This window comes from Leopardus geoffroyi, chromosome A1, assembly GCF_018350155.1.
Source record: "Leopardus geoffroyi isolate Oge1 chromosome A1, O.geoffroyi_Oge1_pat1.0, whole genome shotgun sequence".
Lineage (NCBI taxonomy): Eukaryota > Metazoa > Chordata > Mammalia > Carnivora > Felidae > Leopardus > Leopardus geoffroyi.
The window spans coordinates 188056714-188074896 of NC_059326.1; the positions used below are offsets into that span (position 1 = coordinate 188056714).

The 18183-nt window shown below is 41.6% G+C and overlaps 1 protein-coding gene across 3 annotated transcripts in view; it reads right to left on the reverse strand.

The window, feature by feature from the left end:
* The window catches only part of TTC1 (tetratricopeptide repeat domain 1), a 47408-nt gene that overhangs the window by 1422 nt on the left and 27803 nt on the right, over positions 1-18183 (reverse strand). For all 3 annotated transcript variants that reach the window (XM_045503140.1, XM_045503133.1, XM_045503148.1), the window contains exons 4-7: positions 17188-17300; positions 12392-12428; positions 9457-9605; positions 6883-6937 (exon numbers count right to left, since the gene is read on the reverse strand). In XM_045503140.1, the coding sequence (XP_045359096.1) occupies positions 6883-6937; positions 9457-9605; positions 12392-12428; positions 17188-17300 (354 nt within the window). The remainder of the gene's footprint in view (positions 1-6882; positions 6938-9456; positions 9606-12391; positions 12429-17187; positions 17301-18183) is intronic.

Here is an 18183-nt window from a genome sequence, read left to right on the forward strand (position 1 = left end):
CTCATTAATCACAGGTGCATTCACGTTTCAAAAACCAAAACTGAGACACGTGGTATAAACAAGGAGTTTTATGTGGATTCTACATATAAGAGTGCCACAGAGTTTGTATGTCAACAGCTGGAGATTTATAGGGACTTATGGGGCAATGGGATGGAATATTTGAAGGTAGGGGCATTTTGGAAAATCTTTGGCTGGAACAGGTGAATACACAGTTTCAACTCTTTCTGAACAATTGTTCTTGCAGGTACGCTTCCAATGGAGAGAAGCGCGGGAGTAAAGGGGAAGAAGCCCCTAACTGTCAAAGCTACGGGTTCCTTCCCACCGTCCCACTTGTTAGCAGCTTTCTCTCTCTGAGGCCTCCCACCTTGAAGCAAAGCCCAAGCAGAGAACTTACAGATGCATGGCCTTCACATGTCAAGGCCTTTTCTAGTAACTCGTTCAAAGAACTTTTGGTCTCAGTCTAAGACTTATCCCCCGGAAGCTCCCAGACCCAGGCTGACCAGTCTCCAGACAGGCTTCCCAAACTTAAACCTGGATCACACGTGCTGAGTGCGCCTGTTTGAGGAGAGGCGCTGGCAGCCCATCCCCACACCCAGGTGCTGCCCAGAGCACAGCCTCAAGTGGATGGATGCCCAGGTAGGGGCCACAACAAACAAAGAAAGGAGGGGGCATCCTCAGGTAAGCATGAGTCACCCAGGACCTTGGCGGTCTGTCCTGGGGTTGAGGAAGGAGGGGAGGGGGGAAACACACATTTAAAGAAGCCAACTAAAAGGTCACTGCTGGCACAACCCTTGGCTCTTCTGACATGGAGCGAATGAAAGGAGAATGAATCTCAAGGGATGTTCACACCACGCTTCCCAAGAGCAGCAGCGCCATCTGGCAGCCTCCTCTGTTTGAGGGCCACTCTGGACTGGCGACTGAGCCCCGGGTGCCCCCTGGATGGAGGTCTTGCTGCGAGCCCATCTCACTGCACAGCAACCCGTGAAAGCGCCAACTGTACGGGCTCTGCCATGTGATGCAATGGGAGCTACAGACTTCGGAGATGCTCTCGGTCTAGCGGGGAGGCAGACACTGGAGCGAGGTGCGCCCCAAGCCCCGGGGAGGAGCTCTCCGCCTGTGTGGGGGTGAGAGGAACCTCAGGAGAGACTACACTGCAGCGCGCTGAGGAACTGAGAGGGGCAGGACGCTGGCATGCCACTGTGTTCCGTGGATGGCAAGGGGACAGGACTTTAAATTGCAGATGGAGAGGGACAATTAGGGCCTTCTGCAGGTTCTCACTTTGCTTGCCCTGCTGAAGAAGGTGCCCACCACAGTGAGCCTTGCACTTTTAGCTTAACTGATTCTCTGGACGGCACTCATGAAAACGTGCTTCCCCAGATGCCCTCTGCCGACACCTGCATGTCCCAGTCAATGACCGACTGAGCTCGGTAGGGGCAGACCAGGTGCTCTGACAGGTGAGTGGGGCTCCCCGATGGCTTTGCTGGAACTTTCTGAGCACTACATGCTGGGTGAGACTTCTTACTCCGCTTCCCTCTATCCTCCACAGCCATCTGACAGCTCCCACCCCTCTGCCCCACTTCCCCTTCCAGGTGTTTCCCCGATGGGTTTCTTGTACATCTAATCCAATCCTGCTTCTGTTTCTCTGAGGACTCAGCCTGCACACAGGCTATCATTCTCCTTCCTTCCATTCTCGGCCTCTCTAACATTCCGCAATAGTTTTACTATGTGATCTCCAGATCAGAATGTGGGAAGTTCTGCCTGCTACGTGAGACAATGCACACAAAGTGCCTGAGACACCTGATAAAGACACGATGAAAAAGTCTCCATGTTAGAGACGACCTGAGGTTCCCAGACTTGAATCTGACCAACAGTCCTAAGTTCACATGTGTGGCATCTCGCTGTGTGGTAGGGAGGCAGAGACAGGAGACAGTCACTTCACCAGAATAAGCTGAGATACGATGGGGAAGACAAGACACACACACACACACACACACACACACACACACACACACACACACACACACACACACACAAAGCCAGTTCACGGGGAAGCTGAGATATGAGTGCCAGGAGATTCAGTAAGAAGATTCCTTCCTGGGGGTGGGGAGGGGGGAGCCCTGCCAGAGCTTCTCGTGTAAGAGTGTCCATGCGAGTCATCATCAGAGGACAGACAGGACTGTAGTCATTTGAGACAGAGGGAGTGGGCAGGGCTGGCAAAAATGGTTTGGATAAATGTATAGAGAGAGGTGGGCAAGGGCAAGCAATGTGTCCAGTGGGCTCGGGCATGTTCTTATGAGCCAGGCCAGAGTCTATGGCTCTTGTGCCACGGGGAAGGCCACTGAAGATTTGAGAACTGAGCTTTAAGGGTTAATAATGCTGTGGCAAAGGAAGAATGAAAAGGAGAGCCTGGAGGTGGTCCTGACAGAAAGTTAGTGCAACATTCTGGGAAAGCAGCCATTTATTTATTCACTGAACAAATATCTGAATGCCTATAATGCTGGGTAAAGAAGTTCTGAGGGGTGCAAGGCTGGCTCAGTTGGTGGAGCGTACAACTCTTGATCTCGGGGTTGCGAGTTTGAGACCCAGACTGGGTGCACAGATTACTTAAAAATAAAATCTTAAAAAGGAAGAAGAAAAAAAACTCTGAAATCAGACTGAGGCCAGTGAGAATATAAGGGAACAGAGTAAAGCATTATGGTAGAACCAATGATTTTTTGGTTGAAAGATGATTGAAAAATTCATCTTTTGCTGTTTATGGTTACAGTAGAGAAGCACCTTCGGTAGAGATCATGCTCATAAATATACTCACACTCACCCTCAGGAGTTTCCCTGCTGCTGTTTAGAGTCCGGTTGGATGCTCAGAGACTAATGCAGCTTCCTGGTCCCTCGGACAGGATCTGCCACATTAGCCTATCTGCCACCCTTTCCACTGGCTGCCAAATTGTACGCCTTCCCTATCTAGGCAGTAATCAGTCAGATTTTCTTATTTCCACTTGGAGCAGATCTGGCACCATCACTCAGCTGGGACGTGTCAACATGTCCGTGTTAGGATCTCATCTATTAGACTAACTGCAGGCAAAGAGAAGAGTCCCAAATTGCTTGTGCTCAGACAGGAATGTTTATGACTAGAGATCAACGCTTGTCACTGGATCCAGATCTGATAAGTGTTAGTTTCTATGCCTCCAAGCAACACTGTGTCACAATAACCCAATGGACTCTTACATATAACTTCTCCTTGGAGATACTGTGTGGCAGTCCATTCACCCTGAGGAGGGCCAGGAATGCCATTTGTTTTCACTTCCTTAAGACAGCTGGGGTTTGGGCCCAGCAGGACACAACTGAATCCCTACTCACTGCATTTCCTCTTATGAGGCAGGAAAACTAAGCCATGCAGCTGCCTCTTGCTTTCCTTTGAGCAAAAGGCAAATCAAGCACAGAATATGGAAGATAAAATAATTCACAGCCAAATCAAATGCCTACATTAGCTTTTGGGTGAAAGTGGAGGCTGAAATAAGCCTTCCCAAGAACTGTCAAAGAAGCAGGAGTGACTTTTTTTTTTCTTTACAGTTTACTTATTTAAAGAGACAGAGAGAATGCAAGTGGGGGAGGGGCAGAACAAGAAGGGGACAGAGGACCTGAAGTGGGCTCTGTGCTAACAGCAGAGAGCTGGATGGGGGGCTCATACTCACAAACCGTGAGATCATGACCTGAGCCGAAGTCAGACACTTAACTGACTGGGCCAGCCAGGCGCCCCAGGAGTGACTCTCTTGAGAGGAGCTGGAGAAGGAGTGACTCTCTTGAGAGGAGCTGGAGAAGCAGCAACCAGGGAATGAGGCAGAAAGCAGGGCAGTGAAAATCTACAAACTGATACTCTCTGAGGGAATAATGACAGCAAGGGATTGGTTTAGAGACACTCATGTGGCCAGAGCACACTGCATGTGGAGTCTCTAACGAGCATCAGGCAGAGTGGCATGAAAAGAAATATGAAAAAAAGACCCTGGATTTCCATACTCACATGTATGACTTCAGAAGTTTTTTGTTTGTTTTGTTTTTTAATGTTTATTCATTTTTGAAAGACAGAGAGAGAGAGAGCACAAGCAGGGGTGGGGTGGAAAGGGGGACACAGAATCTGAAGCAGGCTCCAGGCTCTGAACTGTCAGCACCAGAGCCTGACGTGGTGCTCAAACTCACAAACCATGAAATCATGACCTGAGCCGAAGTCGGACGCTCAACCAATTGAGCCACCCAGGCGCCCCTATGACTTCAGCAGTTTTAAGAGACAGTGACAACGTCAAGGCTTTCTTATGACGTTGGGTGAGGGAGCTGGTTCTAGGACCCTCTACTATGAAGAGCAGAGAAGCACCTAATGCACGGAAAGAGCCAAAAGAACGTGTCAAATCTTTGCAAAGACAACGGACAGGTTACTTCTAAGTGACCTTACGTAGCTCTTGATCACGGCATCATACAAGATGGTGTTCTTAATTCAGTTCACAAATGTGCACTCGTTAGGTTGCTAGTGGCCAGGAGTGAACACCTGAGAAACTTCAGGAATCAGGAGAGCAGAAATATGTTCCAAGAGGGTGTAAGGAGGTGATGGTATGAGTGGAAGAGCTGGGCTGGATGGGAACAAGGCCCAGGCGTGTGCCACAGTGGCTGGGCAGGAAGCAGCCGCAGATGCCTATGAGAAGGAAGCATTACTGGGGTTGTTCTAATGATTTATGTACTTTTTTTTCTAATAATTTTCTCAATAACAGGCTAGAAAGGGAGAAGCAAGGATGTTCACCCCTTCATTAGTCCAATTAGGATTTTTTCCTTCGTGGAGGCAGCTTTATGCTCTTTTTTCTAACAAAAAGGAAGTCAACTTACTGAGAAAAGAAAAAGAAAAGGAAAAGTCAGAGATAACTGAGCAAACTTAAATAAAAAAGCTCATTTTGTTAAATAATGACCTCACTTTGTAAATGCCAATGACAAGTGGTATTGAGCAGGCTTTTAAAATCTTTAACTGCCAGTTTTTAGCAGAAGCCAGCATTCCAGAGAAACCAGCACTAAAAATTGTGTGGTCCACTGCAGAAGGCTTGCTCAGAATGTCTAGGGGTGAGACTATTCTGCCGTGAGTGGCCCCCGAGGACCCCCCAGCAGAGAAAGCACAGCCATGGCACCTGTAAGGGGGAGGGAAGAAGTCCGGAATGCTCTTGTGGGGCTGTGATTCCACCTCAAGAGTGCGCTCTCCCTTTTAGGCTCTCCTACAGTGGGGAACACCTAGAGGCAGTATCTTATTCATGATCCTTCTACTGAGTAAGAATGTAAAGGAGTCTAGTTATTCATACTTTTTATGTTTAACAACAAACTGACATATGATTTACCAAGCAACTTAAACTGCTGAAATCCGATGAGGGGAGAAGTCATTACAGAAGAAACTGAGAACGAATTCAACTTGAATATTTCAAACGAAGGGGACAATATAAGTAAAACCCAAAGCTACAGAAACAGAAATTTTGGCTCATGAGAATTTAGAGGGACTCAGCCAGCCAGGCAAGGAGAAATGCAAGTTTTGATTCCATCGGGAGTTGACGACGGCTATAAGATTCTGTCTACATTCATCCCTTCACGGTTTCAAACTGGCTCAAAGAAACAGACCCGGAGAACAACAAGGGTCTTTTCCAAGTGCACTGTGGCCACCCCAAATCTCCTCCAGCCTGAATCTGGCTCAGCTAAGTACAGATACTAGCTTTTTTCTAAAACAAAGAGTCACTGTTAGAATAGGTGAAAAATTCTCTTTTCCCTTTTCTTTGAAGAAAGAGTACCTCTAAAATATTTTTTTTTTGCTCAAACAAGGTGTCAATTAGGGAAAACTGTCAAGTAGATGTAAATTAGGGAAAGAAAGAGCCTTTTTTGGAAAAACTGGGGAATGCTCCAGAAGTGTCCCCAACTCTAAAACAGTTCTTAGCAGGAGCGAGAGGTTTTGGATTGTCCAGGTTTAATGGCTTGTTCTCAATCAGTTCTGCTATCAGACTGATCCTTTGGAAAATATGTTCTCATTCTCTGGATACTGACACCTATGCGGTGGCCATAAATGGCCAAGTCCAATTTATTTTAAGATTTTTCGTTTAGGCCCACCTGATGACAATATATTAAATTCAATTCACATAGTAGATTTAGAAAATATTCATAAGGTAAAACACAAAGCAGATCTTGAGCAGGGAAATACAAGACAGGTTATAAGCAGAATGTGATGGAGAGCTCTCTGTCTAGGAAACTTGACTTCCTTGAGTAAAACAGGCTGTTCATGGGAAGGCTTCTCTGACTCCAACTATAAAATACTTCGGCAAATAAGAGAAATAAACCATGAATCCATTTGACATATGCTTCACTCACACTCCTTTGTTCTCCTCACCATTTATTCCTCATTCCTGACTTCTCATGTCTTCTCAAACACTGAAGGGACTCTCATGCCATTTTCAAAACAAAAATTCCCTTAGTTCTGACACAGTATCAGCTGGTAGTGACTATACTCTAATGAAATGAAAAACATAAGTCATTTACTCCATGAAGAAACTCAACTCTTTTCATGAAATTCATGACCTGAAATAGTTGTTAGTGGGATCCCAGCACGAATCACATTTTACATTCTTGAAGGCAGGAAAAACTAAATAGAAGTTTAGTTTTTGAAAAGCTGACACCCTCTCTAAACCACTCTAAACCTCCTGGAGTCCAAAACAGCTCAAACTCACTAGGGGCCATGGTTTGGCTCACACAACAAATGAAGGGCCCCAGAGCTATTTCTCACTGTTGTATTCTCCTCCAGCAAGTACCAAATCTTGCTGTCCTGCATCCTGCCTCCCAGCTACCAGGGCCATGGGAAAGTAAGGGGCGCAAACTTACCTAACATCTCTGCCTTTAGCTTTTCATTACGTTCTTCAATCTGCTTAGGTAATCTCTGAGGGGAAAAGAGGAGAAACAAGAAGAGCTGGTGAAAAATCTTCTGGCTTTGTTTTGAAATTGAGTAACACACACTTAATGTGAAATCAGAGCAGGTGATGTACATATATATGATCCTGTTAAATACAGGAAAAAAACCCCACAAATATTTGTGGGTGAGCTACACAAAGGAATTTTGTCTGGTTCACTGCTATACTCCCAGTTCTTGGCCCAGTGGCCTGGGAAGAATCTCAATAAAAATTTGGTGAATATACACATAAAAAAATTTCTGAAAGAATACATACCAGATGTTTACAGTGGTAATATTTAGGTGGTAGGATTATAGTTTATATATTAAAAAAATTTTTTTTGGCTCATTTATATTTTTTAACTTGAAGTCCTTTATTAATATAATCTAATTTGCTAAGAAGGGGTCAGATGAATATTGGATGTTCCTAAATGATCACCTAGCTCAGGGTTTTTCAATCTTGGCAACATGATATCCTGGACTACGTAATTCTTTGTTGTGGGGGTTGTCTTGTGCATCTTGTGCAGGATGTTTAGAGCATCCCTGGCCACTAGATGCCAAGAGTACCATCCTGGTCATGACAACCAAAGTGTCTTCAGACATTGCCACATGTCCCTGGCAACCCATCCCAAATCATGCCAGCTGAAAATCACTGATCTAGATCAGAGTCTCAGATGGCTGCTTTTAGCTCTATGATCGGCCCTAAGTACTCTGCAATAACCCAGTTATAATAATTCAAAATAAAATAAATTCTTTATGCATATGACAACTAATATAAAAGGCTTCCTTTTACAAACGGTTTTAAACCTAATTTGCCAGGGATAAAGGATACCAAGAATTTAGCTAAGATTTTAAGAACTCTATTCCTTTTCTCCATGTCAAATTAAGTCAATACTACCACCAGAGATGTCAAAAGTCACATAAAGCACTAAAACTGGTGTCAAATTTACTTACGTATTTTAATGATCCGAATCAGTCTTTTTCTCATTGCTCCATTTTTAGATAAATAAAAAATTTGTTATTACTGAAGGAATTCATCTCGAGGGTGCAAAAACACAAAGCAAAACAAAACCCAAACCATCTAGGACATTAATGCAGGGAGACCGGTCAACATCTCTCAGGTCTGCTTGGTGGAATAATGATCTCGTGAAATGAGTGGGAAGTCCTACATGGCAGGGCCCTGCTCAAATGCTCTCAGCATCCAGACAGGAAATGTAACCTAGGAAATCAATCAGTGTAAGGCAATAGAGAGCAGCATAGTCAGCAAGGAACCGAAGAGTTCCAGCCGAATGCCAAGACACAGGAATTCAAGAAAGATCCAGTATGTCCACACCTCCCAATTTTTAAGAGGGGTCTGACTTAGATTTTCATCTAAACCTTTCCATTTTAAAATGCTGCCTTCGATGAAAAAAACGTCCCCGCCGTCTCATCTCCTGGAGGCCTGTAACCTGTGCTGTGTGCTGGTGCACATGACAGACCTCTCTGTCCTCATGGCCAGCTGGGAAGTTTGGCAGCGAAGAAGACTGTTTAATGAAGTCAGTGTTTCTCAAACGTATCTGAACATCTGTTATCTGGGAGGGCGATAATACAGACACATCCAACTCTGCAGCACGTGTGTTAGAGGGTGTAGTGCTCTGCACATTAGAGACCAAGAGCGGTGCTAAAGGTAAAGGCACAGATCCAAGGTTATTTTTAAGGGGAGAACTCCAGTAATATGTAGCTAATTGACAACTGACCTAAAAATACTGTGATGTTTGTTAGAAGCAAAAGGATCTACGGTGCCATGGACAAGAATAAGAGTCATTTTAAGAAAGATAAGGAGGCTAATTTGGAATATATTTAATTGGAAACATGCTGGCCATATAATAACTAGAAACTCGGTGACTGAGAAAGATGGACAGAAAACCAGAGTTTATGATCTATAACACTAAGATTCATTTTGGACTAAACTGTACAACTACAGTGGACAAGATCTGCCTAGTCCAACAATGAAACTGAGTTCTTATTAACCCTACAGATGAACAGAATGGGGATTAAATGGCACATGGTCACAAAGTTAGATCTCCCATATATTTTGTTCCAGGTGCTAGTCCATTATTCGTGATCACTTTGACTCCTTAGACCGTATTTGTGATTGGTGAATAAAATGACAAAAGTGTGAAAAAAAAATATATTATAATACAAATATATAAAAAACAGAAGGTAGTTGGGTCCCAAAGGATTATTTAAGATTCAATGAGTAGCAATACACGGAACAGAAAAAAAAAAAAAACACTTAAAAAAATTAGGTTTACCAGGATACCTGGGTGGCTAGGTCACTTAAGCGTCTGACTCCTGACTTTGGCTCAGGTCATGATCTCATGGTTCGTGAGTTTGAACCCCGCACTGGGCTCTGCGCTGACAGCACAGAGCCTGCCTGGGATTCCCTCTCTCTCCCTCCCTCTGTGTCCCTCCCCCACTTGCTATCTCTCTCTCAAAATAAATAAAATAAATAAAAAAAATTGGTTTACCATGCAAGCTTCTCTTGCTTGATGTATTGATGGATCTTTTTCTAATATGGATTTATAGTCCTCCAGGGCTTCATCTAGCTTATCAGTCTTCTCATACAACTCTGCTCTCCTCAATATTGCCCTGATATAGCTGGGGTTTAACTGAATAGCTGTAAAAAGAGAAGAAACCATTGTTACCATGAGGAAAAAGGGCCTGCACATCCTCAGCTATATCATGTTTCTTTATTAACCATCCTCCGAAGGTCTAAAAGGAAGAATCATTTGTCAAAGGCTACACCTGGCTCAGGCAAACTTTTTCTTATAAAGGGCAAGACAGTAAATATCTCAGGCTCTCCGGGACAGACCATCTCTTTTGCAACTACTCAACTCTGTGACTGTAGCACAAAAGAAACGACAATGTATAAATATATTTATTATAAATAAATAGATGGCTGTGTTCCCATAAACCTTTGTTTATGGGCATTGAAATTTGCATTTCATAATTTTCATATATCACAAAATATTTCCTTTCTGATTTCTAACCACTTAAGAATGTAAAAGCCATTCTTAGCTCATGGGCTGTACACACGCAGGTGGCAGGTTGGATTTGGCTTGATGATTATAGCTTACTAAACCCTGGTCTATACCCAAAGTCCTGTTTTCACATACTTGTCTTTCATCTAGTTCAGAACAGGCCAGAACACAGAGCCCATGTGCACAGTGCCAAAGTGAGCAAAAATCTGAAGGTACAAATGAAAGAGTTGAAGGAACAATTTGGTGGCACATTCTGCTATGATCCTTTTTTCTAGGCCTCAATGACTGAGGTTACGCCTTAACTACTGAGGCTACATGTTTAGCTAAACCCCCATTGTTCCTTCAAACTTGTGTTCCAACACCTTTAGGTCACTGGTGCATAACACCCTTTCCTTTTTTTTTTTTTTTTTAATTTTTTTAAATGTTTGTTTATTTTTGAGAGAGACAGAGACAGAATGTGAGTGGGTTAGGGGCAGAGAGAGAGGGAGACACAGAATCCGAAGCAGGCTCCAGACTCTGAGCTGTCAGCACAGAGTTCAACATGGGGCTCCAACTCACAAGCTGTGAGATCATGACCTGAGCTGAAGTCGGACGCTCAACCGACTGTGCCACCCAGGTGCCCCATAAAACCCTTTCCTTTATCCAACAACAATTGCCCTTTGAAAAATCCTCTGCCCATGTTTTGGATCAACTATATACTGTCTTTCTCCTATTCGTTTGTTTCTTTTTCTGTTAGAAAGCAATGTCATGGCTCTAGAACTTTTTTCTCTTCAAGTAATATACTCGACTTTTACTCATTCATGCTTTTAGTAACTATTTCTTTAGTACCAAATATATGTATTTCATGTAGTATTATCTCTAGAGTATAATGGTAAACAAGCAGACAAGATCCTTCACATGAAGCTTTAAGCTATTCTAGTAGATAAGTGAAGGGAGGAAAATAAGGTAACTTCAGAGAGTGCTCAAAGACTATGAAAAGGGAATATCTGAGGGAAGCCAGCCATTTGAAAGGTGGAGTGGTTACAAAAAAAGGAGATCTGAACATCAGCAAACTGTTCCTAATTTAAATTCTTCTAACCCACACATCTCACACAAATTAAGGTTAAATACCTTCCTCCAAACAAAACAGTATATTCAGAATTAGTTCTAGCCCAACACAGTAATAGATTGAAAGTACTTTGCTAGATTCAAAGTAGTAACACTTTCCTTCAGTATATTAAGAAGGAAATACTAAGTATACAGAAATACTAAGCATAAAGAAAAGAAAGCCAGTAAAGAAGGTGATTAATTAATGTGAAGAAAAAAAAGAGAGGAGTTCATGCTGAGCATGAGTGGGACTAGATAACATATAAGCTTCCTTCTAACTCTTCAATTCTCTAAAAGAAAATACTATCCAAATATGGAAAACTGAAAAAATTTCCCAAATTAGTAATTACCTAGAAACTCATGAGAGTAGTAGGATGCAAGGAAAAGTGATCATGTGTATTCTCCAAACCAACTGTCTGGACTATTAGGAAATTTTTGAAACAAAAACAAAAACCAACCAACCAACCAACCAACCAACCAACAACCCAATAGTGATCCTATGGCTGGGAGTGTGTCTATATGTTGGTGAGATGAAAAGACCATAATGGAACCCACGTAGCAGACAGTAAAGTCTCGGTTCACTGTGTAGAATCTGAAAATGTAATTAAAATGATGGCAAGTAGGTTTGGAGGAGTTATTACAAGTGAAAAGAGTACCAGTTCCCCAATAGAAGCTGCCCCTCACTGTGCTGCCTCTCTCTCCACAAATACACAGATCCAGATGCCCTAGCAGCAGTTAAAATCTTCAATTTCAATCTCCTCAGAAAGTAATTCAGACACTACAGAAGTGAATCCTGTTCCATGGGTTTCTGTTGCCAAGGTAGCTTTGAATTTTTCTTCACATATTTACTAACACAGGATAAACTGACAGAACTATCTATTCAAAAGCATGTATACTAAGGTGACTGCTATAAAGTACCTCCAAGAAGGCTGAACTATAAAGCTTCTTCTTTTAAAGGTTCCAGAATAAGGGTACACACATGTACAAGTACAGTTGACCTTTGAACAACGTGGGGGTCAGGGGTGCTGACCTGTTTACCAGAGCCTTACCAGTAACAAACAGATGATTAACACATACTATGTATATATGTTATATACTGTATTCTCATAGCAATGGAAAGCTAAACAAAAAAAAAAAAATATTAAGATATCATAAGAGAAAATACATTTAGAGCACTTTACTGTATTTATTGAAAAAACTCCACGTATAAGTAGACCTATGCAGTTCAAACCTGTGTTGTTCAAGGGTCAACTACACATATCTGACTGACTCTATTTGTCAGCTGAGGTAATTAATGCTCTCATATGTTAACATACAACAAGACTAAAAAGTTTACCTTTGTTGCAGTCACTGATGGCCACCTCTTTCTTGTCCTAAAAGGAAACAAAACATTAATATGTGTCACCCTAGTTCTATCTTAATAGTTCAAAGAGTCAATAACATACACTGATCATTAATAACTGCTTGTGGAGATGCACAATACTCTTCAAAGACATCACGTGAAAACATGCATGATATTTCCAAGCTAAAATTCAAACTAATGGTGACAGCTCTGATGTAAAAGCCTTCTAGCAACAAATTATTCATAGTTTCTTCCTAACACCTTTAAAGAATGTTGCAATTGACCTATTATATTTGCAAGGCACTTCACATTAGAATGCAGATATTGAGAAAAGGTTGTGATCAATGAGCAGGGCAAACGATTGATATATGAATAACTATTAATAACCCTCTTTGGCTAGCTGTTGTATTCTCACACCCAAAGTGGTATCTTCCAGAAATTATGCATTATGGACACACACTGTGGCTTATCGTTAGTCTCGGTTATAAATCTTAATTTATCCACTGATGAAATAAAAATACAAAACAATTCATGAAATAAGATATCTAATTAAACTTGCTGAATCTAGAAGAATGGCATAGTGGAAAGAACACTGGATGTCAAACGAACTAGACTGGAAATCCAGCTCTGACACTAACCTATTTAACTCTTCAAGCAATGTCTATTTTCCCCAAATCAGAAGTTTTCTACAATATTTCAGAAATTTTAATTCAAATAAATGTTCAATACTTCCTATAATGGCTATTGGAGAAAACACTAAATATTTTACACAATATTTCAGAGCAATGTCTATCAAACTGGGTTTCAGAATTCAATCAAAAACAATTCCAGGAGTGGGGAGTGACTGCCTAATCGGTACAGGATTTCCTTTTGGGGTCACAAAAAAGTTCTGGAACCAGACAGTGGTGATGGTTACATAATATTGTGTATATATTTAATCATACTGAATTGTACAGTTTAAAATGGTTAAAATGGTCAGTTTTATGTTATTTTGCATTTTACCCACAACAAACAAAAAAGGTTTCAGAGTCATCTGGGAGTCACTAACTATATTATCTCTCTTCCAATGTTCATCATAACAATTTACATATTAAAAGCTCTATGAAGTCCCGTAGTAAAGATATCTGTATACTTTTGTGTAAGTCAGTATTTCCCTAACTCACCATATTTGCATAAATCTAAAACACACAATTTCATATTAAATTCTTTTTTTTAAATCTTAAATGTTTCTTTATTTTTGAGAGAGACAGACAGGCTGTGAGTGGGTTAGGGGCAGAGAGAGAGGGAGACACAGAATCCGAAGCAGGCTCCAGGCTCCGAGCCATCAGCACAGAGCCCAACGCAGGGCTCGAACTCACAGACTGTGAGATCATGACCTGAAATGAAGTCGGAAGCTCAATTGACTGAGCCACCCAGGCACTCCTTAAAAAAAAATTTTTTTAATGTTTTTATTTTTTTTTGAGACAGAGGGAGACAGAACATGAGCAGGGGAGGGGCAGAGAGAGAGGGAGACACAGAATCTGAAGCAGGCTCCAGGCTCTGAGCTGTCAGCACAGAGCCCGACACGGGGCTCGAACTCACAGACTGTGAGATCATGACCTGAGCTGAAGTCAGACGCTTAACCAACTGAGCCACCCAGGTGCCCCTACAATTTCATATTTTAAAGTTTCTAAAATAGGAGTAAATCTTTACAACTTATGTGTATATTGGTGGTGGTGGTATTCTTTGTGCCCCTAAAAAACCGCTAAGTGGCAATGCATCTTATCAATAACCAGCCCCTGCAGATCAAGGAATTATGGCATTTTACTCTGGAATCCTTTGTTTGAGGCTTATAGTCTACTAACACCTCAGGGCACCCAGGGATTGTCTGCTGCTAAGAGTGGCAGTCCAAGGTGCTGTGTATTAGGGGCGCCTGGGTAGCTTAGTCAGTTAAGCATCTGACTTCAGATCACGATCTCACGGTTTGTGGGTTCAGGCCCCACATGGGGCTCTGTGCTGACAGCTCAGAGCCTGGAGCCTATTTCAGATTCTGTGTCTCCATCTCTTTGCCCCTCCTCCAATCACAATTTGTCTCTGTCTCTCTCAAAAATAAAATAAACATTAAAAAAAAAAATTTTGTTTTAAGTGCCATGCAATTAAAAACTCAGAACCTATTTGCCATCGTTTCATAACTTACATAAGTCTCTCTCTCACACACACACACACACACACACACACACACACACACACACACACACCACATTGTATATAAGGACAGTTTTAAAAATTTAGGGCTTTGTCTGCTCTTGTGTAGCCAGGCCTAGAGCTGAAACTCTGCCCTAACTCCAGTTGGCCTTTACTCACCAGATGTGAAATGTAAAGCCTGGTCAGTGTTGTTCAGTCAGGGATGCTGAGCCTACCTTTCAGAAATCCTAAAAGCAGTTAACCCACCACTTCTTGAAAAACTCAGAATATGCTCCTTATATCACTTCCAGTGCATTAATCCTGGAAGTTTTCATGTTTCTAATTTTAGAATCGTAAAATATTAAGAGTACAACTTAAAAGAATAAACAACTGTGCTAACAAAGCTATCCCTTGTACAGGAAACAGTCACAGAACAACTCTCTTTTGAGTTCTTCTCAGATGTGACAGACAAAAGACTAGCAAGACCATACCTTTTCCTAATTCCAAGAACCTGGTCAATGATACTAGTTCAACCTAGGCAGTATTAGTAACTTGGCAACTGTGGAAAAAAAGAATTCCAAATCTCAGGAGCCAAATGGGTATGATGCCTTTTCTCTGAAATTCAAGATAACCATGATGTCATTTCACAACGACAATTTCCAGTCTGAGAATGTGGCAAGATGTCTCCAGGAAGCAAAAGCAAAAGATTTTTCCAGCTAAGTGTAAAAACTGTTAGGTGTGAATTCAGGTCAATGGTAGAAATATATGAATGAATATTGTTCTAAGTAAACTAAATTATTTTATTTCTTCGAACAAAAAATGTCTGCGTACTCTAGAATTCTTTCTTTTCCCATGCCACATGAACCACTCTAAAAACACTTCACCTTGGAAACTGAATCCACTAATCAAACATACAGGTTTAAACATACCAAAAACCCCCCACCTTTTTTCATGTCTAATTACTGAAGTAATCCCCACCCTACCCCCTTAAAAAAAAAAACAAACACCCTTACTCATCCGAAGTGACTTTGGTAGAGGCACTGGAGAATTTCTGGCAACAAGATAAAGTGACATAGATACCTGATCTAAACAAACAAAAAACTACTTAAGCCAATCCTGACCATGTTTTGTGGTTGCTTAAAGGTATGCTAAATAACCCACTCTTTGAGCTTTGGATATAAATAGCCAGAATTTTAAATAATCGGTATGGCTTTTTTCAAAACTCTCACATCATCTCAATCCACTAAAATAGACTATGTTGACTAAACGGAATAGCAGATAAATCAACAAGAAATCTAACTTTTAATACCAATATAACACAAAACAAATACAACTGTACTCTTCTCTACACTCTTGTGGTTCGAAGTTCTCAAACCGTTGGAGATACAAAATGCATTTGAACTTTCCCGGACACTTACTTTACACTTTAGGGGCCTCTCATCTTAACTGTTGGATTTCTGCCTGTGTCCATACTTTTGACAGAAAATCAGAATCCTAGGAATAAGCATTTTGAAGTCTAGAGTTTTAATCAGTGTTTCCCTGTCCCTTTGAGTCTTTATCTAGAATTCCAGAGGCCTAAAATAAACAGCTGCAGCTATTCCAGGATATATATTACTTGGTTTTTTGCTTGATGGAGAATTTGTCAGTATTCCTCCCATGAAAGCATTCGATCAACCTCTCCAACAAGGAATGTTAAGAGTAATCTGACTCAAGTTTTTTCCTTTAAACAAACAAACAAAAACATTTATTTTGAGAGAGAGGGAGAGGGAGGGAGGGGGAGAGAGGGAGAGAGAGAGAGGGAGAGAGGGAGAGAGGGGGAGAGGGAGAGAGGGAGAGAGGGAGAGAGGGAGAGAGAGAGAGGGAGAGAGGGAGAGAGGGAGAGAGGGAGAGAGGGAGAGGGAGAGAGGGAGAGAGGGAGAGAGGGAGAGAGGGAGAGAGGGAGAGAGAGAGAGAGAATGAATGAACACATGGGAGCAGGGGAGGGGCAGAGAGAAAGGGGGAGAGAGAATCCCAAGCAGGCTCCATGCTAAGCGTAGAGCTGGACACGTGGCTCGATCCCATGACCATGAGATCATGACCTGAACCGAAATCAAGCGTCGGATGCTCAACTGAGCCTCCCAGGCACTCCCAGATACTTTTCTATCTTCCCTGTGCCCTTTACATCAGGGAAATACATGGGCAGGACAAGGGAGGCAACTTTAAGCCCCTGTGCTAGTTGTTTTTTTTTTTAAAGATTTTATTTTTAAGTAATCTCTACATCCGAGGTGGGGTTCGAACTCACAACCCTGAGATCAAGAGTTGTAGCCCCCATGCTAGTTTCGGAACAAAAGCTACCCTATGAAACACTGCAAGTTCATGTACTTCTTAAAAAGAAATGGTCAGGGGGCAGCTGGGTGGCTCAGTTGGTTAAATGTCCAACTCTTTATCTCGATTCAGGTCATGATCTCATGGTTCCTGAGTTCGAGCCCCATGCTGGGTCGGGCTCCACACTGATAGTGCAGTGCCTGCTTGGCATTCTCTTTCCTTCTCTCTGCTCCATCCTTGTGTGCATATGCTCTCTCTCTCAAAATAAATAAATAAAAACTTTTAAAAAGAAAAAAGAAAAAAAAAGGGTTAAAAACACATACCTGTTTCATCCTTGCAGCGGCTCTATTTGAAAACAGAATAGACCTGTCTTTCTGGAAGCAGGATGGGCACATCTGAAGGGCTTGACTATAAGAACTCTCAGCTTCTATATAATCTGAAGATAAGGTAAAAGAGGTCATTAAGATTTTGTCCCTGCTATTACTGTATGCCATAGTATCTCAGAATGCATAGCTTTCCATTCACAAAACAAAAGTCTCAAACAGAATGTTTTGTATGTTTAACTTTCATTTGGCTTACCCATTTAGTAAGGAATGTTGAAAGGGGATTAGAGAACTGGACAGATGAAAGAGACTAAAGTTGGGATTAATGGTTTAAGATAAAAAAAATTCTCTGTATGTATTTTCATTAAAGATATTATGCTTTTATGGAGTCACCAGCCAAAACTGCTTCTCTGAAATGCTTGGAGACACATTTTATGGAGCTAAAAGCAACAATGTAAAAATCAGTGGTTGACTAAAGACCTAAAGAGAAAATGGTGATAAATTTATTTATTCACTGCTACGCACAGAATTACATAGTCAGGGCACTAAAAGAAAATTGCCTGTTCACTCCTTTCTCAGGTTGGAAATATTTAACACTAAAATACAAAGAGATATGCTTTCAAAATTAGAAACATTAGTTCTCTTAGAAAAAAAAAAGTGATGATGACTAAACAGAAAGAAAATTAACTTTAAAAATAACTAGAGAGGAAAATGTTACTACTCCTAGTTTTCTAAAGCATACACATTTTACATATGTGATAGAATACTACTGTAAGATCACATAGTTCCCCCCAAATATCCGAATGAACCCAAGTTATTCCTCAGCAAATGTAAAAAATGCAGAAGGAAATGGAGAACATCTCTCTACTTAAGGCAGCTAAAGAAAAGGGCACATGAAAGACCAGCCAAAGTACAAGCAAAATACTTCCCTAGGCCACACTGGAACCACGGGGCCAGTTTTTACAGCATCATTACAATTGAGGAACAGGGATCCTG